The 22,556-nt window shown below is 35.1% G+C and overlaps 1 protein-coding gene across 2 annotated transcripts in view; it reads left to right on the top strand.

Annotated features, from left to right (window-relative positions):
* The window catches only part of LOC121409148 (dentin matrix acidic phosphoprotein 1-like), a 29,375-nt gene extending 6,819 nt beyond the window's left edge, over positions 1–22,556 (top strand). Inside the window, exons 1-10 of one of the 2 annotated variants that reach the window (XM_041600985.1) lie at positions 4,495–5,205; positions 12,030–12,214; positions 12,692–13,218; positions 13,602–13,683; positions 14,865–15,065; positions 16,391–16,483; positions 16,882–17,745; positions 18,377–18,640; positions 19,362–19,514; positions 21,097–22,556. In XM_041600985.1, coding sequence (XP_041456919.1) covers positions 12,121–12,214; positions 12,692–13,218; positions 13,602–13,683; positions 14,865–15,065; positions 16,391–16,483; positions 16,882–17,745; positions 18,377–18,640; positions 19,362–19,514; positions 21,097–21,413 — 2,595 coding nt within the window. In that variant the 5' untranslated portion in view covers positions 4,495–5,205; positions 12,030–12,120 and the 3' untranslated portion in view covers positions 21,414–22,556. Of the gene's footprint in view, positions 1–4,494; positions 5,206–12,029; positions 12,215–12,691; positions 13,219–13,601; positions 13,684–14,864; positions 15,066–16,390; positions 16,484–16,881; positions 17,746–18,376; positions 18,641–19,361; positions 19,515–21,096 lie in introns of those variants that run through there. The other variant, XM_041600984.1, reaches the window with a different exon arrangement.

The following is a 22,556-nucleotide window of genomic DNA, read 5'->3' as shown; positions in this document are numbered from 1 at the left end:
TGACTAAAAAGTTATTGATGCTGAATTTATATGAAATCTATTCATAGATCGTCATTTCTTCATCAATTTCAATTCTATATCCTCAATTCATGTCACCAATATAATTCACTATAGTGTCAACTGGGCTGAAATTAAAATTGTGTTAAATTTTGTTGCGAGATGCCGCATGAGCTCCACATCATTGATGTGCTAGTTGCAAAATGAATTATATTTTGAGAAAAATATGTTTGTTCTGATGTGAGTGAGTGAGTTAGTGACGGAGGGAGGGAGTGAGTGATGAGTGAGTGAATCAATCAATCAAATGAATGAATGAATGAGTGAGTGAATAAATGAATGAATTAATAACTAGATTTTGATGACATAAAATATAATGATGATATCAGTATTTCAAACTCGAGTGGTAATATTGCTTGCATTCTTCAAATACTGTACGGCAGTACATAAATCAAAGGTGAGAAACAGAAAGTGATAAGGATCAGTTGTTTATAGATTCATTTGTTCTTTTATCAACAGAGATATTAAATCAATATTAATAGCTCAAGGACCAAAAGATTGTTTGAAGTCGTGCCTGTGCACATTCACTATTCCTATTCTGGGGGTTAATTACTTGACTGTCAGGGTTTACTGCTAAATGAAGTTGAGTGCTTTGTTATAAGATTTTGTAAAATGACATATGTATTTTTTTTCAATTTTGCTTGTATTCTCTAATACGCTTTTCACACTGCATTTCCTTAACCCCATACTATCCTTAACCCCGGACTATCATTAACCCCATACTATCTTTGATTCACACTGTCTTTCTTAACCCCATACTATCTGCTCAACCGTGGTTTATGCCTTAACCCCAGACTATCCCTCAGCTCATGAATATTGATGATTTTACCGTACAGAGCGTGATGAACGTGCAAATCGACTTCTGTGATTGGCTAATGCTTAGCCCCACTTTCCTTAGCCCTGTTTCGTTTTCACACTGCATCTCTTAGCACCGCAATTGTGGTGCTAGCACCACAATAAGCCGGCTAACCCTGCTTTTTTGCAGGGCCAGATAGTACCGTACTATTTACCGTGCTAGCCCACTTTGCTAAAACGTAGTGTGAAAACGAAGTGGGCTAAGCTTAACCCCAAGAAATTGGTGGGGCTAAGACCCCCCCCCTCTTAGCCCCACCAATTTAGGACAAAAAGTGAAGTGTGAAAAGCATATAAGATACAATTCGTCAGCGGTCATCCAAACGGTCGTATGTGTGATATGACGGTTTGGATGACCGCCGATGACAACCCATTTCAGAGAAAATCAACTTCAAAGTTTACTATAATTTTCACACTTAGTTCCCTAGCCATACAATATATTCATTGCTAGAAAAAAAAACCATAGTTGGAAAGATCAAGATAATTGCTTGACATTGGTATCCCTATTTTTACGCAAAACCAAGGATGGGAGAAAATATCACAAAAGAGCTCCATGCTTGTAATTTCGGTTTGAGTGGTTTAGATTTCCCCTGGATAAAAACGCCATAGTGGATACAACAAACCCGACCACGATTTAAATGCATGTGGTCAGTCAAAACATCGTATCACTCTGCTAAAGTACACATTTCCAATGGGATTTGCTCATTTTATTAAATAGTTGTATGGCATCGCCATGAAAATCACCTCATATCTCAGAAAATAAAATAAATTGCTGCCTAAAAATTTAGTTATGAATAGTATAGGACTTGCCCTTTCATTTTCTGCAAAAACCTCAAAATCAATTTTTTGGGGGGACCAAAATTGACTGATTCGACGGTTCGGATGAACGCCGAGGACGTAACTTAACCTAGGTTGCATTACTTTAGATCACAGAACTATGCTTTTCTTCTTTAAGTCTGACCTCTTATACTTCTGTTATAATTGTGACATTTAAATGACTTGTTTTGACTTAAATGACTATTCAACTTAAGAAGAGATTCAAGTCAAAAGGTTAACTTAGATATTTTTTACATAGTTATCTTTCCACCATTCCACCCCTCAGTATCCTTGCATTATGTGATGGTGTAAGTCAGTATGTTGTCTTTTAGACTTTAACCCTCCAGTAGTCAGCTCACAAAGTAAACATCTCAAACACTGATCAGGATTTGTTTTTTATCAGAGTAACATGTCCATGTCATGTTAAATCAATGTATTAAAGGGGAAGTTCAACCTGACAAAAAGTTTATTGTAAAAATAGCAGAAAAAATAATAAAAAATATTGACGAAGGTTTGAGAAAAATTCATCAAATAATTAAAAAGTTATTAGAATGTCAATTATTTGATTTGTGACGTCATATGCGAGCAGCATTCCTACATAGCGAATGGTAAAAAAACAATTAAATGTCATTTTCTCAGAAAATTGAAAATGGTTTTTACTTTACCTTTTGTATATCAATAGACAAATCATTTCACACCCGATCATGAATAGAAAACAAAATTAAGTCATCAGCAACCATATAAAATTTGAAATTTATGCATTTTATATTACATAACACATGGGGCAGCTGCTCGTTTATGATGTCACAAATCCAAAACTTTGAACTCTAATAACTTTCTTATTCTTTAACGGATTTTCCTCAAACCTTCACCAATATTTTTTACTATTTTTTGTGCTATTTTTACAACAAAGTTTTCTTCAGGGTGAAATTCCCCTTTAATGCTGGGGATGAAATGTATATCGGTTTTGGTAGGTGAGAGAATAACAAATATTTACTTAGTTTCAGTTAAGCCCACAAGCCCCCCCCCCCCCTTCCTCTATCCTTCCACCCTTCACACAAAGGTCTTGTAAATTTATACTTCATATCTTCATAAAGAAGGGGATATATATTAAAGGACAAGTCCACCCCAACAAGAACTTGATTTGAATAAAAAGAGGAAAATTCAACAAGCATAACACTGAAAATTTCATCAAAATCGGCTGTAAAATAAGAAAGTAATGACATTTCAAAGTTTCGCTTCATTTCACAAAAACAGTTATATGAACGAGCCAGCTACATCCAAATGAGAGAGTCGATGATGTCATTCACTCACTATTTTTTTTATTTTTATTGTTTGAAATATGAAATATTTTGATTTTCTCGTCATTGTCATGTGAAATGAAGTTTCATTCCTCCCTGAACACGTGGAATTCCATTATTTTAACATTTTGTGCTTCAGGCAACGAGGTCCTAATCGTCAATTTCGTAAAAATTGAAATATTGTATAATTCAAACAATAAAAACAAAAGAAATAGTGAGTGAGTGAGTGACATCATCAACTCTCTCATTTGGATGTAACTGGCTCGTTCATATAACTATTTTGTTAAAAATAAGCGAAACTTTGAAATGTCATAACTTTCTTATTTTACATCCGATTTTGATGAAATCTTCAGCATTGTGCTTGTCCGATTTTTCTCTATTGATTCAAATCAACATTTTTCTGAGGTGGACTTGACCTTTAATATTTCTATTTCAGACTTCAGTCTGAAATAGCCCTTAATAATGCAGGGAAAACACATCCTTCATTTTAAGGTAATTATTTTGAAGAGTGTTTAGTTGCCGAGTGTGTTATTTTCATAGGTAGAACAATATACACCTCTTTTTATTTTACAGCATAGGCCTGGAAGTAATAACATTTAAGAAAGTTCTTTTTTTCTCAATAGATGACATCAGTAAGAAAAGTACTTGTAGTAGGAGTAGTAGTGGTAATATTATCGTTAGTAGTAGGTAGTTTTAGTCGTAGTAGTTCAGTAGGAATAATATAGTGAAGGTAATAGAAAGTACAAGTAGCCAGAGGAGTAGGAGTAGTAGTTGTAGTAGTAGTAGTAGTAGTAGTAGTAGTAGTAGTAGTAGTAGTAGTAGTAGTAGTAGTAGTAGAAGTAGTAATAGTAGAAGTAGTAGTAGTAGCAGTAGAAGTAGTAGTAGTAGTAGTAGTAGTAGTAGTAGTAGTAGTAGTAGTAGTAGTAGTAGTGGTAGTAGTAGTGGTAGTAGTAGTGGTAGTAGTAGTAGTTGTAGTTGTAGTAGTAGTAGTAGTAGTAGTAGTAGTAGTAGTAGTAGTAGTAGTAGTAGTAGTAGTAGTAGTAGTAGTAGTAGTAGTAGTAGTAGTAGTAGTAGTAGTAGTAGTAGTAGTAGTAGTAGTAGTAGTAGTAGTAGTAGTAGTAGTAGTAGTAGTAGTAGTAGTAGTAGTAGTAGTAGTAGTAGTAGTAGTAGTAGTAGTAGTAGTAGTAGTAGTAGTAGTAGTAGTAGTAGTAGTAGTAGTAGTAGTGGGAATAGGAGTAGTGTGAATAGGAGGAGTACTTGTAGTATATATAGTGGAATTGGTGGGGCTAATAACATATTGCATCTGAGTAGAGCTTTGATGTATAGGCCTATAACATATCTCAAACCCTAAAAGAAAAGATGCCACTCTATATAATCCTTTGTCTCATTAAATCCTTCAAGCAAACACATGCTAACTCCTGCAAAGAAACATGTGTACTTATTACAAGGCTTCTCCAACTTATCCAAACAGAATAAATAAAAAGACATCAAGCTCTTAAAAAAGAGACAAGAATTTATATCTTGTTTCCTATCAGTAAGGCAGATCATATACAGTGTCAAACACGTTGTCTTTATATATGAATAAGAGCAGTGGTCAAAGATTAACTCATCAGTGGTCATTACGGCCAAATGTCCAATCAAGAGGTAGCTCTGCATTATTGGCGGTCAGTTTCAAACTGTAAGGTATTACATTGAATCCTTGAAGAGATGGATTACAGTCTGTTTTGTCGGTTAGCAAACAGGTTTGCAAACAAGTTGCCTTCATGGGCCCTACAGGAGCTTACTGCCCCAGCCATTGATGAGCATTCACCCATCCATCTATTCCCCCATTGACTCAGACTCCTGAGAAGTCTCACAATTGCAACTTGGTGCACTCCAAGTATTCCTCTCTGTATATTTGGATTCAAGGATGGACCAAGACTGGATGTAAACCTTCATTTTCTTCGGTTTGAGCTGGGTAAATACTTGAGAATAATTCTTTTCTTAGAGGATGGTCTGTTTTTAAGCACTGTTTGCTGATTGGTTGAATAAAGCAAGGAATTTAGAGGAGCTTTTGAACTGGTGTTGAGTTCTTGATTGAGCAGTAGGCTACTGAGTTGACAGGACTATATACTTAGGATTTAAACATCTTGGAAACTTGACTTTGGAGGAAGAAAATAAGGCCATCCAGCAAATGATTCAAGTAAGTTTTAGTATATTATAAAGTGATGGTAAATACAGGGATTCTTTGCAGCCATCTTTATACCAGAAATATGATTTTGAAATATATCATGCAGGTAGCAAACATGTATCTCATATTTTACTTACTCCCCTATAGAAAATAGAAATCTGAAGCCCATTTAATATTTGGGCTAAATGGGACAGGGGCTGCATATGTTTGAGCAAAGATATAGCCTGTTAACTACTCTTTTGTTATTGAGTAACATTTTTGTTTTAATATTTTCTTAACCTGATTTATCTCTGAAAAATAATTAAATGGAAAAAATCCCAATACAACAACAAAAAATATAATGCATGTCTTTGTTTTTGTAAAATAAAAGGCAACAATGATAATGTTCACATATTATTTGTAACAGATGAGTTAGACAATAAAATCAGTTGGATAGTAGGCCTGGGCCCTGTTGTGTAAAAAATAATAATAGTTAGTGTGCTTGCTTATTTGCGGATAGGACATTTTCCATGGAATTACATTATTATTCACATCATTCAACGTCACATATTTTTCAAGCACCACCCCTCCCTCCCAAAATAATGATAACAACTTTGACTTTCAGTCTATAATCGCCTCTTTTGTGCTGATTAAACAAGAAATGTGGTATACACATTTGGTGATTTCAAGTCTGGTGTCGCCATTGGTGTTGGACATAAATCAATACATAAATTTTTATGCAACAGGACCCTGATATGTTACCTTTACTGACACAATTTTGGCGGTATTGGGACTGCTTTTGCCCCCCCAAAAAAAACACAAAAAAACTAATAATTATAATAAATGAATAAATAAATAAATATAATAGAATAAATTAGTTGATCATTGTATGGAACTTTTCAACATTTTCATTTAACATCTAGAATATGTAGGGCCTACATGCTTAACTATTGCAAAGTAATCATTTTTTTTTGTTAGGTTTTCTCACTTGCAAAGTGGGTTTGGGACATGCTTCTCCAAAACTCTGCCTTCTCAACTTCCTTGCTTCATCATGCCAATGTATGTTACTCCGGATTACACATGTTATTGTGTGAGAAACCATATTTCTTATCTTTTCAAAAATCATATGAAATGATGCATGGAAATATGTTATTTTCATCATAAAAAATGATATTGAAAGATCTTTTGTTTGTACGGTAAAAGACGTTTGAATTTATGACTTCAAATTAATCTTTACTTACTTTTGATCTTTGCTCAGAAGAGAATTGAAGCTACGTCCACATTCACTGTACGGTCATATTACTCCGATGCATATTTGTTTGCATATCTTGTTAATGATATTTGGATTCCAGCCATACTAGCAGTGTGCCTATAATACAGATGTCAATAATGATAATTTGAGGTAATTATAGTCCCATACATAGGTCTTTGTGTGCTTTCTGAGTTCAGTTGCTAGGATTACTTTAGAAGAATGAAATCAGTCAATATTGACCACGGAGTTTAATTGGTCATTACACTCGGTATGGTATGGACAGTTATAAATATTTGTGTGTTGACTTCCAGGCAATATAATATTTTGAATACATGAACTATATGGTATGAATTACAACTGACCAATCAAAAACAAAAATATGAATTTAAGTGTAGAGCATGAAATGTAATGTTCAAAATTGTATTATTTGAAATAAGTTTTAAAATGGTAATTTCAATTTAAAGATTTACACTAATAAGTGTAAAAAAATTGAAAAATTCATATGGACAAATAATATTTCGATAGCCTTTCTAGAATTTTCCCCAGGAGTGGAAAAAAGTACATACATTGTGTGTAGGTGTCAGGGTATGTGGCGGAGCGAAGTTGAAAGTTGGGGGGGCACAGGAAAAAAAGGGCACTTTAAACATGGCCGTATGCAGAAATTTTTCACTGGGGGGCAGAACGCATAAACTTTTTTTGGAAAAAATCTAAAGCGAGGGAGCGAAGCGACTGAGCGTTTCATTGAGGTGCTTTTGCATTTTGTGAAGTGAAATTGATGGATTTTGTGCGTACTCTTGGTGAAATATGGTGAGTTTTCAAAATTTCAGGGGGGACTGCCCCCCCCCCACTGCATATACTGCCATGACCTTAAAACAAAGAAAGAAACTTATCTACCCCTCTCACATGACTCATGAATTTTAAGGCATGTAAGTTTATTTTCACAAGTTTTTTCATTCATTATGCACTCGCAGAAGGAAGCAGAATAGTGCTAAATAAAGAAACTGGGCACTCTCAGGCACAAAAAGAGACTTGGTTTTTCAGGACAATTTATCTAATATGAAGAAAAGGCACCTCTGAGAAGGAAAAGGGGCATTGATATGAGAAAGGGTACCTATTAGAAGGCAAGGGGGGACTTGCTCAGACATGAAACAGGTCCTCCTCAGGTGAAAGGGGCACAGAACACGTCCTTGAGCCCCCCCCCCCCCCCCCCCGTCACCACCCCTGGAAGGTGAGCCAAAATCTGATTACCTGGGCAATGTATTTAAAGCACTCCATGTTTTTATTTGAGCACTATATAATATAGTATGTAACTGCTGTGCGCATTGTCAAGCTGTATAACTTTGAAAAATCAATTATAGTTTTTATTTAGAATATTGACATTTTTCTCTTATTGTATCATAATGTGAAATATTCTTTTACACGACGTTTATGAATTTAAAATTACCTTATCACACAATGTGGCTGGGATAAATTATGAATTTGTGTTTTACTATCAGGAACTGAAATTTAATACGAGTCAATAAACTTTTTTTCTTTCAACTGTCTCTAGTTTTTTCTTCAATAAAACGTTTTTAAACTGTGTAATGGACTTTTTCTCATGTTTGGTTTAAACATAGAAGCTAATCTTGTCACTGGCTATTTAGCAGTGCTAGGTAGTTAGTAAACACGATTTGGATTTTCCAACAGTCAGCAAAGTCTACAAACTTTGCTGATAGATCTTTTGTGATGGAGATTAGACCAAATGAGGATTGCTTAAAAATATATTGAAAGAAACCTTCAAGGAAACATTAAGGAAGACCCATCCAATATTAGGAATGGATCATGTGCTAGTAAGTTGTTTTTACTATTTTACTCTCTCTCTCTCTCTCTTTCTTTTTTTTCTCTCTACTCTAAGTTGCTCATTTGTCTTTCTCACTTTATTGTATATTTGTTCATATTAATTATAAAAGTAGAAAATCACGTTCTCACAAATCCTTTATTATATTTTTGTTCACTCCTCACTTCTGTCATTTATAACCATTCCCCAATTTGCCTCCCACAATTTTGCTATCCCCAGAAGCCATTTCTTATATGAAAAGAGCCCTAATGACTTGCCACTTATCTTACACAATAGAACAGTTTCCCCAAAAGCTTATACCAGGCTTCTTTCAATAGTAGAAGGGATCAAATAACAATTTATATTGATGCGATAAAAGGGATTAAATCACATACTGCTTCTCTAAAAGTTTATATGAAAAAGAATTTGTTTGTTTGTTTACCAACATAACTCCATTGCCTGACTGTTGTATAAGCTGTTGATTTGACTTTCAATCATACATATATGCAGAGCTGCCAAGTAGTACGGATTTTCATTATTTAGTACTAAAAAATGAGAAGAATACTGATAATTTCATGCAAAATACTGATTTCTAAAGTTTCAGTTTTATGTGCTGTCTTATGGTATTTCATTGAAAATACTGATGTCATCATCAAAATACTAATTTTCAGCTTTGAAAATACTGAAATTTTCATTCAGGTTGGCAGCTCTGCATATGTGACTAATATCAACACAATTTGTACAAAATAATACTAATATGTCTTGTACATGTAGGTAAAATATTGATATTAGTTTGTTGACTTTGTTCATTTCCGTTCATATGCTATTCATGCTGACAGTGGAGCTGGAAAGTTAGTGAACCACTCCACAAAATGAACTCCTTCATGCAGAGTGTTAAATTTAGACAACACTACAATGTGAGGCAGTTCAAAAGAAACAAAGTTCATTAAATGTAACATTTTGGTTCACCTTACTTTACAATTAAATATAGATAACATGGCAGAACTTGAACTAAATATGTTCATTTTCTGGTGGGGTTCACTTACTTTTTAGCACCACTTTATATCATAACCATGGAGCCCCTAAAGTCCTTTTTTGTAATTTGGTTTTAGGGCTTATTAGATACATTAAAAATTGTATTCAAATGAGGTTTTTTGTTTACCGGATAAATTCATCAAAATATTCATGAAAAATTGCATCATCTGGGCCTGTTGCATCAAAGTTACCATTATGGTAACTGTGCTATCCAATGGTAACTTGGAATGGAATCCTTGAAATTAATGGCTGTTGGTCAGCGTTACCATGGTAGTTACCTTTGGATGGCAAAGCTACCGTAATAAAAACTTTTATGCGATGGGGCCCTGATCCACCTTTTAATACATATTGTTGTGAATTGGAATTCTTAAAATTAAAAATGAAACAACAATTATATCTTTCTCATAACCAACCCTTTTATTCCTTCTCTCACTTATATGCACCCCATTCTTATATTACAGTATATGTTTGTTTTAATGAATGGTGGAATAAGTTTCACTCTTTATTTTGAAATAGTTCCACAGCTCCTCCATGAATTCCCTAGAGTACAAATCTTACTCCAACATATAAACTGAAATGACCATGAATTATATCTCATTTCAATTTTTAGAAGAATCCTACTTCTTCTGTTGGCAGATATAATTATTTAGCTCAGGCATTGATTGGTTTAGAAGGCATTCTGAGTGAACATTAAAAAAAATGATTTGAAATAATATATGATGTATTACATAAAGCCTGTCTACATATATGCCATTCAAGTCTGATTCCATTTGTTTTCGATGTGAATTCTGTATTTTTTATTTATATCATTTATTAGAAATTGTCATTACTTGCACAAACTTTAAATTATAATGATCTCTGTGTTGCTTTGGTCCCTGAATTTGGCATACATCTATAGCATATACATTTAATGTGTCAATATTTTGCTTTAGAGTTGAATTTTTATATATATAGATATATATATGTTTAATGTTTGGACAGTTTTGAAATTAAAAGATAAGCACACAGAAGATGCATTGTGTTTTAACGAGAGGGTTGGGATGATGAAAGGGAGAGTGAGGGTGATAAATACTTTCATAACACTCATGTTCACACATTGAACATCTGCACATGAAAGTTCCTTCAAGAATTCTCCCTCACTCTTGGGAAAAGAATGTGCCAAGGTAATTAATCCCTTCTTGTTTTGAAAGCGATTTACAGCGATTAAGAATTTATTTCATTCCTAGCAACCAAATTCAACCAAGTATCCCTGAATACTATACAAAATCCTGAATGGTTTACTTGCTACCATGGTAACCATGCAAGATAAGACTGGTAATCAAATCTCCTTCCCTTCTGTTCCATTGACCCCTTGTAAATACAGGCAGTTGGAAGTCAATAAAGGGTCAATACCTGTGAAATGTGTCATAAAGAGGCAGGATGTTTAGCCACAATTCTTTTATATATTCCTGGCATGATTTAAACAATTTTTTCGTCTTTCTTGAAAAAAAAAGTTTAGCCAAGAGTCTGGGCACCCAGATTCATACATGGAGGCCTACATGTTTCCTGTATTAGAATAGGATAAAGTTTGTTTTTGAATGATTTTGTTGTATTACGCTAATGAATTTTTTAAGAAGGGGCTTGACTGAATTCACTTCTTTAGATCATATAAAATGTTTTGTTATAAAGTTTTTATATACAGGACTTAGAAAAAAGACACTTGAGCTCAATATTTTCATGCACAAGATTATGTTTATAGCGTGCAGACCTACTGTTTTCTGTCTTTTATTTGACACTTTTGTGACTGAGTTAAATGATTTATAAAACAGTAGAAAGAAGTGGGAAGTCTAGACTTATATGAACTAAACAGTATGTTTTGAATTTGAAGCTCAGACCAATAAAATTCCAACTTCCTATGTGATTGTAGGTGGTATGTAATTACCTCTGTCAGGAGTTCCCAGCCAGCAACATGACACCCTAAAAAACAAACACGGATGATGAATATATGTATCGTTGACTAGAACATGAGAAAGTGCTGAAAATATGAAACATTTTCTTTTTCCTGAACATAGTTCAATCCTAGTCCCATTGCACCGCTTTGATCGCAAGTCCCTGGTGATCCCCTTCGTGGACCCACACATTGCAAGCTATGTCTGCCTGGATACTGTTTCCAAGGTGGAATTCAATGTTGCAGTGCTAGACTGTTCTTCATGGGCTATGGATTTGATGGAAAGAAGAATTTAATGGAGAGTGATGCTGTGCTGATTAAGCAAAAGTCTTCTGAATTGCACTTGAATTTTTGCGTAAAGTTACATTGATTTCCTTCTGAGAGTTGTAATCATCATCACTCTATCTTTGGTGATGGTTAGAGGTGCTAATATGTAGGCAAGCTTGTAGGTAAAGAAATAACATTTGTGTGCAGACAGTATTAAATGTTATGAGAAAACGATCATGGAGAGAGACATGGAGTAGAAAAAGAGGGGAATCGACTGGGGAAGAAAGAGAGAAAAAAAATCAAGTAAAATTGAAAAACAAACTCTATATAAGGCTGCTTTCTAATGCTATGTACAGTTACAAATACCTTTATGAATACTGTACAAATGATTTCATATCATTTATTGTTATGCTATAAATTATTGTTCATACAGCATTTGTAAAGGTACTTTTGACAGTAGCATTAGCTAGCTTTAACTCTTTTGTATTTATCACTTAAAAACAATATTTATTTGTGGCAGTGTATTCATTACATTTCATTAATCATTTCTCTTTCTGTAGGAAATTGTTAACCAGTAATCGGATCAAAATAAATCTGATCTGATGAAAGATTAAAATAGAAGAGCTAAAGAGCCAGGAGGATTGAAATAAGATGAATACTTCAGAAGAAAGTGGAGAATGGATTAATCCAGATGAACAGAATGACAGAAGTTTAGAATATGAAGAACAAGAGGAAACAGAAGAAGGTGAGATAGTTCACAGAATTTGAACAATTTTTTTTTCTGAGCTTTAATGATTAATTTGGGTCCCCAAGAAAAAAAAATGAATGCATTTTAATGTTTATGATGCTTTATATTAACATCTAAAGTTCTGAGCTGCTGTAGACTTGATTTCGGGATTACCTAGTCTAGATCTGAATTTCAGCAGTCGTTTGTTTGGAAAATGCTATACTCGCTCATTGCATATCACAGTAAACTCCAACCAGTTTTCACTCCCTCCTACTAGTAGGAGAGTCAGATTCCTAGGCATATTGATGACCACATATGCTTACTGCATATAGGGTTTTCCAAACAAATAAAGACAATGAATTGCCCAAACCCCTTATTTTATACAATAAGAAGGAATATTGCCATCTTCCTCTTTAAGTATGACCATTTCTGATTTAACTGCAATTTAGTATGATGTTTTTTGTGTAATCAATCATTTGGTTTTCTTAAATTCAGAACATGAAACCAGCTCTGAGATCGAGGAAGAGTTTTCAAGCGAAGAGGAGGAGGAAGAAGAGATGGGAAATGTAGAAGAGAACTACAGATCGGAATCATCTCCTCATATGCACATAGTCAATGGTCACGGGAACCATAATGGAAATGACAATGATGGTGATGATGATGATGACCAAGATGATGACGAGGATGATGCCAGTGAAGAAGATGATGGAGATATTGGCATAAAAGATGAACATCTTAGCAAACAAGTACCACAGAACTTCAACCCACAGAACAGCATCCAAGGAGGCAACCCCAAGATGACCTCATCACCAAGGGAACATCACTTCATGGTTACCAGGCAACGGGATGCAGTCCCAGTGCAACATCAGAATGGACATATGGTTGCTAGGGAGGATGATGGTGATGAGGAAGAGGAGATGGAGGAGGAGATAGAGCCTGGTATTATTGGCCCTCTTCATATAGACCATGTAGACTTTATCTTGGATAGCATAGATGCAGAGCTTAGTGATCTCATCACAAAGGTACCATATTGAATTTGTCTCATAATTTTCTTTACAATATTTAAACATGTAAATCATTTTGATATTACTGCAAATGAATTTATCATTAGGCTGTTGGATATTGCTTTCTTTTTTAACATGGATCACTGATTCTAGACTGTTGGCAAAAGGTACATTGTAATTTGTTCAAAATACTGGTAGTATTATACTCCTTGTAATGAAAACCTTACTGGTGAACTGTAATTCAACAATTGTATAATTTTGCATCATGTCAAAGAAGTTTGTTATAGAACTGTATGTTTTCCTGTGAGATTAGTACCATTCACAACTTTTGTCTTTTATGAACCTTAGAATATTTCACAATGGGAATGAATTTCTAATTTCATTATTATTTCTTTCCACAGAGTGCCAGAGGTTCACCAGAAGAGAGGAAGAGAAAGAAGAAGGAACATACAAACAAGAAAACAAGCTCCACAAATGAATCAGGTAATATATAATAGTTTCTCTTGTTAGAGACTAAGACTGCATTCCAAAATCAAGAGGAGGCAGAATACCTATTCATGCATAATGACTGGGTCAAATTATTTGCAACTTGTTTCTTGTCAGCTTAGATCTGATATGATTTCTTAATAATTTTCTGAAGAATTTCCTGTGACAAAAGTTTGATTACCAACTGAATATTAATAACTCATCATAACAGGTCCGTGTTCTACCTTCCTGATCAAAAGCAACTCAATGGCCCGCATTCACAAAGTGGTTTTTAAAACCCATGGTTGAGTCCATGGTTTATGCAGATTTCCTGTATGAATTACGCTTAATTTAGCGCGTATCGGGCGCGTGTATAAACAATGTCCAATGGTGATACGCGCTTTTGTCACAGTGCGCCTAATTGATGCCTGTTGCCATGGTTATCCACGCTATTTTATTCATGAGTCCACTGTTTGAAGAGTGGACTCATGAATGAAATAGCATAGATAACCATGGTAACAGGCGTCAATTTGGCGCAATGTGACAAAAGCACGCATCAGCATTGGATATGTTTTATACACGCGCCCGATACGCACTAAATTAAGCGTAATTTATACAGGAAATCTGCATAAACCGTGGATTCAACCGTGGGTTTTCAAAACCACCCTTGTGAATTCGGGCCATTATGTAAATAAAGATGGGGAAAGGTCATGAACAGTTTGAGTAATAACATTCAAAGTCCTTAGCAAGCAAATAAAAATATGTTTGTTCATGATGTGATATGTGCTATATAGAGAATTGTTATTATTGTTACGAGCAATGACTAGAGAGACTCAATCTGCACTCACTGTTTTATAGAGGACAAAGGGGAGATATGATTACTGTTTATAAATAGTTAAATGGAATGTTGGGGATCTCTAGTGACAGATTCTTCAAATCAACAATTCATTCAGCATCAAGAGGTCTCAATTTCAAGCTTTAAGTAGTGGAAACTGAATCATTGGAAAGATTTAAAGTTATGGTGGGGGGAAGATTAAACCCTTCCATTTCTCAACGCACCTAAAGCTTCATAAGATTTAACTGTCCAGATAACTTTGTGGAATACCCGAATTGAAGACTGGAAATTCTACAGAAGTCCTTCATTTCTGTACCTGATGTGATATGATGATGTGGTGTAATTTTCTTTATATGTGCCATAGAGGGCGCTAATCAGACTGGACCTCAATCAGCTAATACCACCATTGACAACACCCTACCTCATGATCATCAGCTACAACCCAATGGAAGATACAGGATGCTACCAGTCAACAAAAAGACCAAGAAGACAGGAAAAGGGAGAATGAAGACCAGAAGTCAACCATCTTTAACAACCTATCCAAAACTAAGGATCAATGATTACAGTAAGTTTGTGAAAGAAAAGTAAACATATATACTTCTGATTATTTATCTCTTGTGTTATCTATCTGTTTTGTTTGCTGAATCTCACATTTCTCCTAAGTTGTGTCTGTAGTTGATGGTATATGGCATCCTTCAATTGCATCCTAAACAAACACTTTCTTGTAGCATCAAACATATTGGTTCTGACCCCATCCTGTACGGTTACTTTCCTTCAGATCAAACTTCGTTTGCATTGTGCTAGACTTGAAGCAGGTGAAATAAATTGGTAATCTTGTTGGAGTTAACTTTATTGTTCATTTTTAATTTTGCTCTAATTAATTCCCACATATATTTTCTTCCATGGAGCATGACTGGTTAGTGTGGTAAAGTTAAGGAGGCCCATTAGTGTTCACTTTGAAATCCAAATTGGACAGTCTCAATTTGATTAATAGGAGTGTTTTTACCCTGATAACACTATGTGAAGGTTTTATTGGTCACAGACACACTTGCTGAAGAATTCTTCATTCTAGTTTGGGTCTTTGCTTTGCTAATTTCAGAGGTGTCTTCTTGTCCTGTCATATTTCGCTCTCTGGAAATAAGTTTTGTTGAAAAGTTTTTGTTTTTGTTTCTTTTTGTAATCAAAAGTCATATGGGAGAGTAAAGTGTCAGCTTGTTAGTTATATATTTCACACAAGAATATTGCTTTATTATTTTCATTAAACTTTTCTACCACAGTGCACAGCCATTGAAGATACCATTGGGTGTTTTACAAAGACTGACCATTGAATTGAATTTCTAAGTTGCGTGTGGTATACAATACATCACTGATTTGTTCAGACCATGTTCTACTATGAATAATGATAATCATAATAATAACGCATTTCTTGTATAGTGCATATTGCATTATGTCATAACGTCCCTATGCGCTTCCAAAGGACTTGGATATTATTATCCCGGCTTTAGCCCCGCAGCCTTTTACAGCTCGGTGGCATTTCAAGGAATAAGTTCTTACCAGGTACCCATTCACCTCACCTGGGTTGAGTGCAGCACAATGTGGATGAATTTATTGCTGAAGGAAATTACGCCATGGCTGGGAATCGAACCCACGACCCTCTGTTTCAAAGTCAGAAGACTAATCCACTGGGCCACAATGCTCCACATGAATGAGATAACGCAGTAGGTATCACATATGCGTCAGCACCTATTTGATAAGTTTGAACTCCTTGTAAAACAACCTCTTGATTACACATTATTATAACTTTATTCTAGACATCTTAATGACCACTAAGTGTTTCATCCGAGTTATCTTTCTCTTCCTTTTTTGTTTTGTTCCAACCACCTGTTACAGGCATAGATGATTCTGTTGGAACTAACAGTGATGCAGATTCAATCACAGCTGAGGAGGTTAGGAGAAGGGTTGTCCAATCTCTCCATCAACAAGGTAAAATACCTGATTGATGATTGTACCTTGATACAATGTTTTTTATTTCATTTTAAGAATTCTTGAAAGTAATATAACATATGATAGAACACAGGATATTGACATATATGCTATTTTTCCCTTTTTTAATTTTAGTTAGTTACATTCCATTGTATTGGCCTAATCATCGTAAAATAAAAAAACGAATAATACACAAGCTTGCAGCTAACAATGCACTGTTTTTATTGAGCAGGGTTGATGCAAAGGAATGAGGAGCGAGTTTAAAGCTTGTTATCACTTAGACCACATTAAAATAATTTGTTCACTTAATATTGTATTCAGCCAATTACCAATGTAGAAAATAGAATGCTTTTCCCATCATGCTTTAAAAAAATCCTGTCAATCATTCATTTTCGCAGAAAAATCTAGTAGCAGTTCCTTGCCACCCCACCATCAACTCACTTGTAGCCAAGAGTATCATTTAGCTACCACCCCAGCCACTAACCACTTGAGCAACATTAATAGTAGTCACTCACAAAGTCCACCATCAACTGCTGACAATAGTCCAAACGCTAAGACATCTGAAATGAACAATAATGAGGTTACGGCAAAGAAAAAAATAACAGAAGTGCAAAAGAGTCGGACTAATACCGGTGGGAAAACTCAAGAAGGGAGAAAGAAGAGAAGTAGTGTGTCAAGTAACTCCAGTAAGCAATCAAACCAAAAGGTTTCAACTAAAAAAACAGGGACATTGACACCACAGCAAGTGAGTGATGATTCTGGCGGTCTTGGTTCCAAGGGAGATGCTAGTAATCATATACTGAGGTTAAGAGACATCTTGAACCACTGTGGTGATGTTGGTGAGGAGTCTGAGAAGGCATCCCTAGCAACAGAATACCTGGTCTCACAACCAACTGGGTTACGAGGCATCAGTGACCTGGAGTCTGTAGCAACAGAAGACTTTGAATCTGCCTTCCAAAGGTTTGCCATACCAGAGTCAGCAAGGAGTCATCGAGGTAAGAAACAAGGGAAGTCAAAGCAAGGAAAGAACCAAAAGCAAGCTATAGAATCAGCAACGGAACAACTTCAGAGAGTGAAGAAAAGTGCAGAGGAGAAAAAGATGAAGAGGACTGTTTCGGCGCCCCCTATTGATCCGAGTGGCCTGCCGGAGTATATGTACATGCACAAAGAAGTGTCAGAGAATGATGTTGGGGCAGATTCAATGATAACTGAGGATTATGAGGCTCACTTTCTAGCTATACCTCTCAAGAATATCCAGACAGGTACAAGCTTGTTTTCATCTAGTTTGCTAAAACCTTTAATCATGATGGTTTAATATAATGATGATGATGATGATGATGATGATGGTGATGGTGATGATGATGATGATGATGATGATGATGATGATGATGATGATGATGATGATGATGATGGTGATGAAGATGATGATGATGATGATGATGGTGATGGTGATGATGATGATGATGATGGTGGTGGTGGGGATGGTGATGGGGATGGTGATGGGGATGGTGGTGGTGGTGGTGATGATGACATTGATAATGATGATTGCAATAGTGATAAATATTATACCCAACCTAAACCCTTTACCCAAATCCCAGCCCCAGCACAAAATAATGCAAAAGAGCATCATTTCAGCAAAATAAATAGAAAAGCAGTTTCCAATCTTTGCTCGTAGTTTTGTTCTAACAAGATTGGATCCCAGATCATGAAATGGGATTATTATTCACAAACTTTTTTAATACCATAACATGCTCCATCTAATTTACATCTAGATCCATATAGCTCTTGTAGTTACAGATGAAACAAAGAGACAAGATGATTGATTGCCTGTCCACATCTTATATTGGCACAATCGGTGAAGAGATTTTAATTCCATTTTGTTTTATCATTTAGAGCACCCAGGAGTTACTCCCAAGAAAAGCCCGTCCCGATCTCGTAGGAAAGGCAGCTCCAAAGTTCGGCAAGTGCAGCCCCAGAGTGATCCTGAATCCGTCCAGACAGAAGATTATGAGAAGAAGTTCCGTTCAATTATGGTCAGACGTCTGGCAGGAGTACCGCTCAGTAGTTTTGACTCAGTGACCATTCAGAGTGACCTTGATTCAGTCAAATCAATGGACATCAAGAAGAAATTCAGGAAAGCAATGCACAAACATGAAAGTAAATAACAAATCTGAATACATTTTTTACTTTGACATTACATTGAAAAAAAAATTGCTTTTGAGCCAACTCCAAATGATATACTTTAGTTGTGTGAGGATGACCAATGAATATAAGTCATTTAACAATAGAGGGCAGTATACACATTACCATCAGGTTGAAGCTGAATCATGATGCTTCAATCCTCAGCACACATGCTACTTCTATCCACATACTTTTTAAAATGTAAATCCGATATTCTGTAACCTTCAAAAACAGATGGCTACAATTAAATTTGACAATAACTGGGAATGATGATTAGTGACTTTATAATTTAGTTGGGCTTTAATATGTACCACCAGGATAGATATAGAAATAATTAACTTTCGAAAAATTATACCTTTATTGAATTTTCCTATAAAGCGGATAAATGAATCATAGTCCCATTATAATTTATGGTTGGATTTTTAGAATAGATTAGTTGAGGTATGTTCATGCATGATGGTCTGTTTCCAAATGTAGTTGAGTGGGATTCACATAGACAAAAAACATTTGATTGTTATAGTGATATACATTTCCTCAAAGTGTAGCCTTCAAAATACTGATTACAAGCATCGTCAATATTTGTAATATTGCTCAGTCCTAAAACTTTCAAGTCTATCAACTGCCATTAGCAAAAATGCATTCATCTGAATTTCATACTTTCCTCATGGCGATATTAAATTCATATATTTTTTTTCAGTTTCAGGTACTTCCAGCATAGAAGAGGAAGAGATACCCGGGTCAAAGGTTGCACCAAAGTCACAGAGGTCCAAGGGTAGTCGATCAAGCAGTCTTCAAAGTCATTCTTCAGAGTCACTTAAAATGAAAGCAACAAGACAACAAACCAAGAAAGGTGAGGGCTTCTTGATAACCAGGTTATGATTAATTAAGAAAGGAGGCGCGATAGCTCAGTCAGTAGAGCAGGGGTTTGGGGATTCCAGTGACCCGGGTTCGATTCCCACTTGGTGTGCTAGTGCCCTTTGGTTAGGCATTAATCTTTATAACCAGGTCCACTGAAGAGGACCTTAAGCCATTGGTCCTCTGGTTGCTTCCATACAAGCATTTATGCTTTCTTAGCAATCAGGTAAAAATCACCACCATTTACCAAAATAACAAAAATATTGGTTTTCGTACTTTTGATAATTTTTATTCAACTCTTCGAGGTAAAGTTGACCACTTTTCCTTAGCTCTCACAAAATCCATTGGTTACGGTATCAAGTGGATATTCAGTTGGTTCTCAAACATTCATTGTGGGGCTTTAGGAGTGTCACATCACACAGCTAGACATGAGGGTCTGTATATGAAAGCCCTGATATCATCATTAATGTACAGGTGAACATGTACCGTAAAGATATAACAATAATAATAATAACGTTTTATTTACCCAGGGTAGCCACTTCAGTTATAGGAAACTGCTCTACCAGCGGGCCCTGCATAACATAACATGTTATCAAACAAATGATGTCAAATGATAACATGTTATCAAACAAATGATGTCAAATGATGTCATAACATGTTATCATAACAAATGATATGACTCATAAAGTAAATTTTCAATATCTTTTTTAATGTTTAGCCAAATTCAATGAAATTTGAATTATACCCTTTTCATAAACCTATCCTCCAATTAGCCGCCTAAGAGTAATGCGGATAATTCAATAAAAATTGCGTTCACAAACACCGAAAATAAGCCGCATTATTTTTATGAGCGCTCGTCCTGAAAAAAGGCGGATAATCGTCATGACAACTGGACACGCCCCCTCTGATGCGGTTGTGTTGGGAAAGGGTGACCTTGTGACCACACCATGGCAATTATCCGCATTATTTCGAAATGCGTTCATAAACTCAAAATCTTGTCCCGATGCTGCTATTATGCGGATAATAGCAGCATCAAAATAATGCGGATTACTCTTGTCCTCCAATTTTACGACCAAATTATGCTGCTATTAGCCGCATAATTGGGTTTATGAAAGGGGTATCTGATGGTTGATTACAAATGATATAAAGTGAATGACAAGTTTCTTAGTCAAGTTCCAGTGTCGTTGTAGGTTAAAAGACTAAGGACCGTATTCTGAAGTCATGTTTAACTTAAACTCAGGTTTAAGGTTGTGGTTTAAGTATGGGAAGCCAAAAAGTATCAATTTTTTTTTATTAAGTTGTACATTTCTTATGTTTATGATTATGAGTCCTAAAAGTGCCCAGGCAAGACTGCCAGAGGCATTCCTCTTGTTATTAAAGGCATCAGTTTTCTTGAAATATCTCGATCAATTGAAAATAATGGAAGTATATCACTAAAACCTCAATGATTATATTGTATGCAAGTATCCATTAAGAATTAGTGATGAAGTTATTTACTTTTATTATGTATATTTAACTTCTGTATTCTAGAATGGACTCGTGTTCAAGAACTTTTAAAAAAATATGTTAAATTTCAGGTAATCCTCAGGTATCAACAGGCCCACAACCTGGCATGCATCCACACCATCCCACAATGCATCTGACTTCCCCTGCTATGCACCATTCCAGTATGCCAAACCTTTCTACTACAGTATTGCCAGGACACAGCCATCCCTCAATACACCATCAGACTTATGCACCACCCCAATCAAGAGACAAGTGGAAGAGTCCACCTAGGATCAGCCACTTAGAAAGTCAGTCCAGTCCATTGAGAATAAGGTATGTGGTAACTTTGAATTCATGCTTGAAGTTGTCAAACAAGGTATTTGACACCAATATTTGGGTTGTTATGTAGGTTTTCACAGTTTCAATAAGATTATTCAATTTTGTTCAAAAAGATGCATCCAAACATATTTGTAAATTGAACAGAATTTTTCTCATTTCTTTTTCATATTTGAATTTGACCTTTTCCCAACTTAGATCTGGTACTAAAATGTTTCAAAGTTTTGATTGCTGATGCAGTGTTTGTTGGTATTAACTAGGAAAGTCTACATTAATGAACCAAAGAATTAATCCAAATTATCATTATCATAGTTTAACAAAAAATAAAATATTAGCACTTTTAATTTGAAGTAAAAATGAAATACACATGGAAACAGCACATTTAGATCATTTTGATGTTAGTCTAATATTCTTTTGTTTGTCTAAGTTTATTTGAAAAAAAAAGTTGACACCTTTCTCAAGTTGTGAATTAGCTGATGTGGGCGAGCCAAGGACAATTCCTTCTCATGAAGTATTCATTTTGTGAAACATAAGACGTATAAGTCGTCATTTGCTTTAAAGCAGAATATTCAAGATCGTAAATCCTACTTTAAGTCTCTATTCCTGACACCTGCAGTATTTCCATAGTCTCAAGTTACATTGACATTTTGGATGTTGGTGTACCACGGATGTACATATTTGAATGGGTCAGTAACTTGAGAGTAGCTAGACTAGATTTAATGCACTTACAGATCTCTTTTAGGTCATTCTGCCTTCGGAACACCTCTAAAAGCACATCCGAGTCTGCTGAAAATGTGCACAGCGTTGAATACACTGATTACATTAATGATTAGAAAGGCTAGATCTGCAGAAATTGTTTGTTTTATATATTAATCTCATTCAACCTATTGAAATTTTTATGAAATAATGTCAAGATTTTGTTTATTCACTTATTGTTAATCATTATAAGAACATTAGAAATAGTAATTGATTATGATAATATGAAAAATGTAAAAGCAAAAGTTAAGAAAAAATATAAATCTACTGAATTTGAATTTGAATGAATGATGTAGTTTACGTAACCAATAAACTTACCTGCTAAATTTTGCTTATGTCAATTATTGCAATGATTTGTCTTCAAAATTATGAAACGTGTATGTCACTTCTGCCATAATTTCATTTGAATAATACTTATGCATATACATTGATTTTAAAATTTATTTTCTTGTTAAGCTTG

This window comes from Lytechinus variegatus, chromosome 2, assembly GCF_018143015.1.
Source record: "Lytechinus variegatus isolate NC3 chromosome 2, Lvar_3.0, whole genome shotgun sequence".
Classification (NCBI taxonomy): domain Eukaryota; kingdom Metazoa; phylum Echinodermata; class Echinoidea; order Temnopleuroida; family Toxopneustidae; genus Lytechinus; species Lytechinus variegatus.
This window is presented reverse-complemented; position numbering and strand designations above follow the sequence as displayed.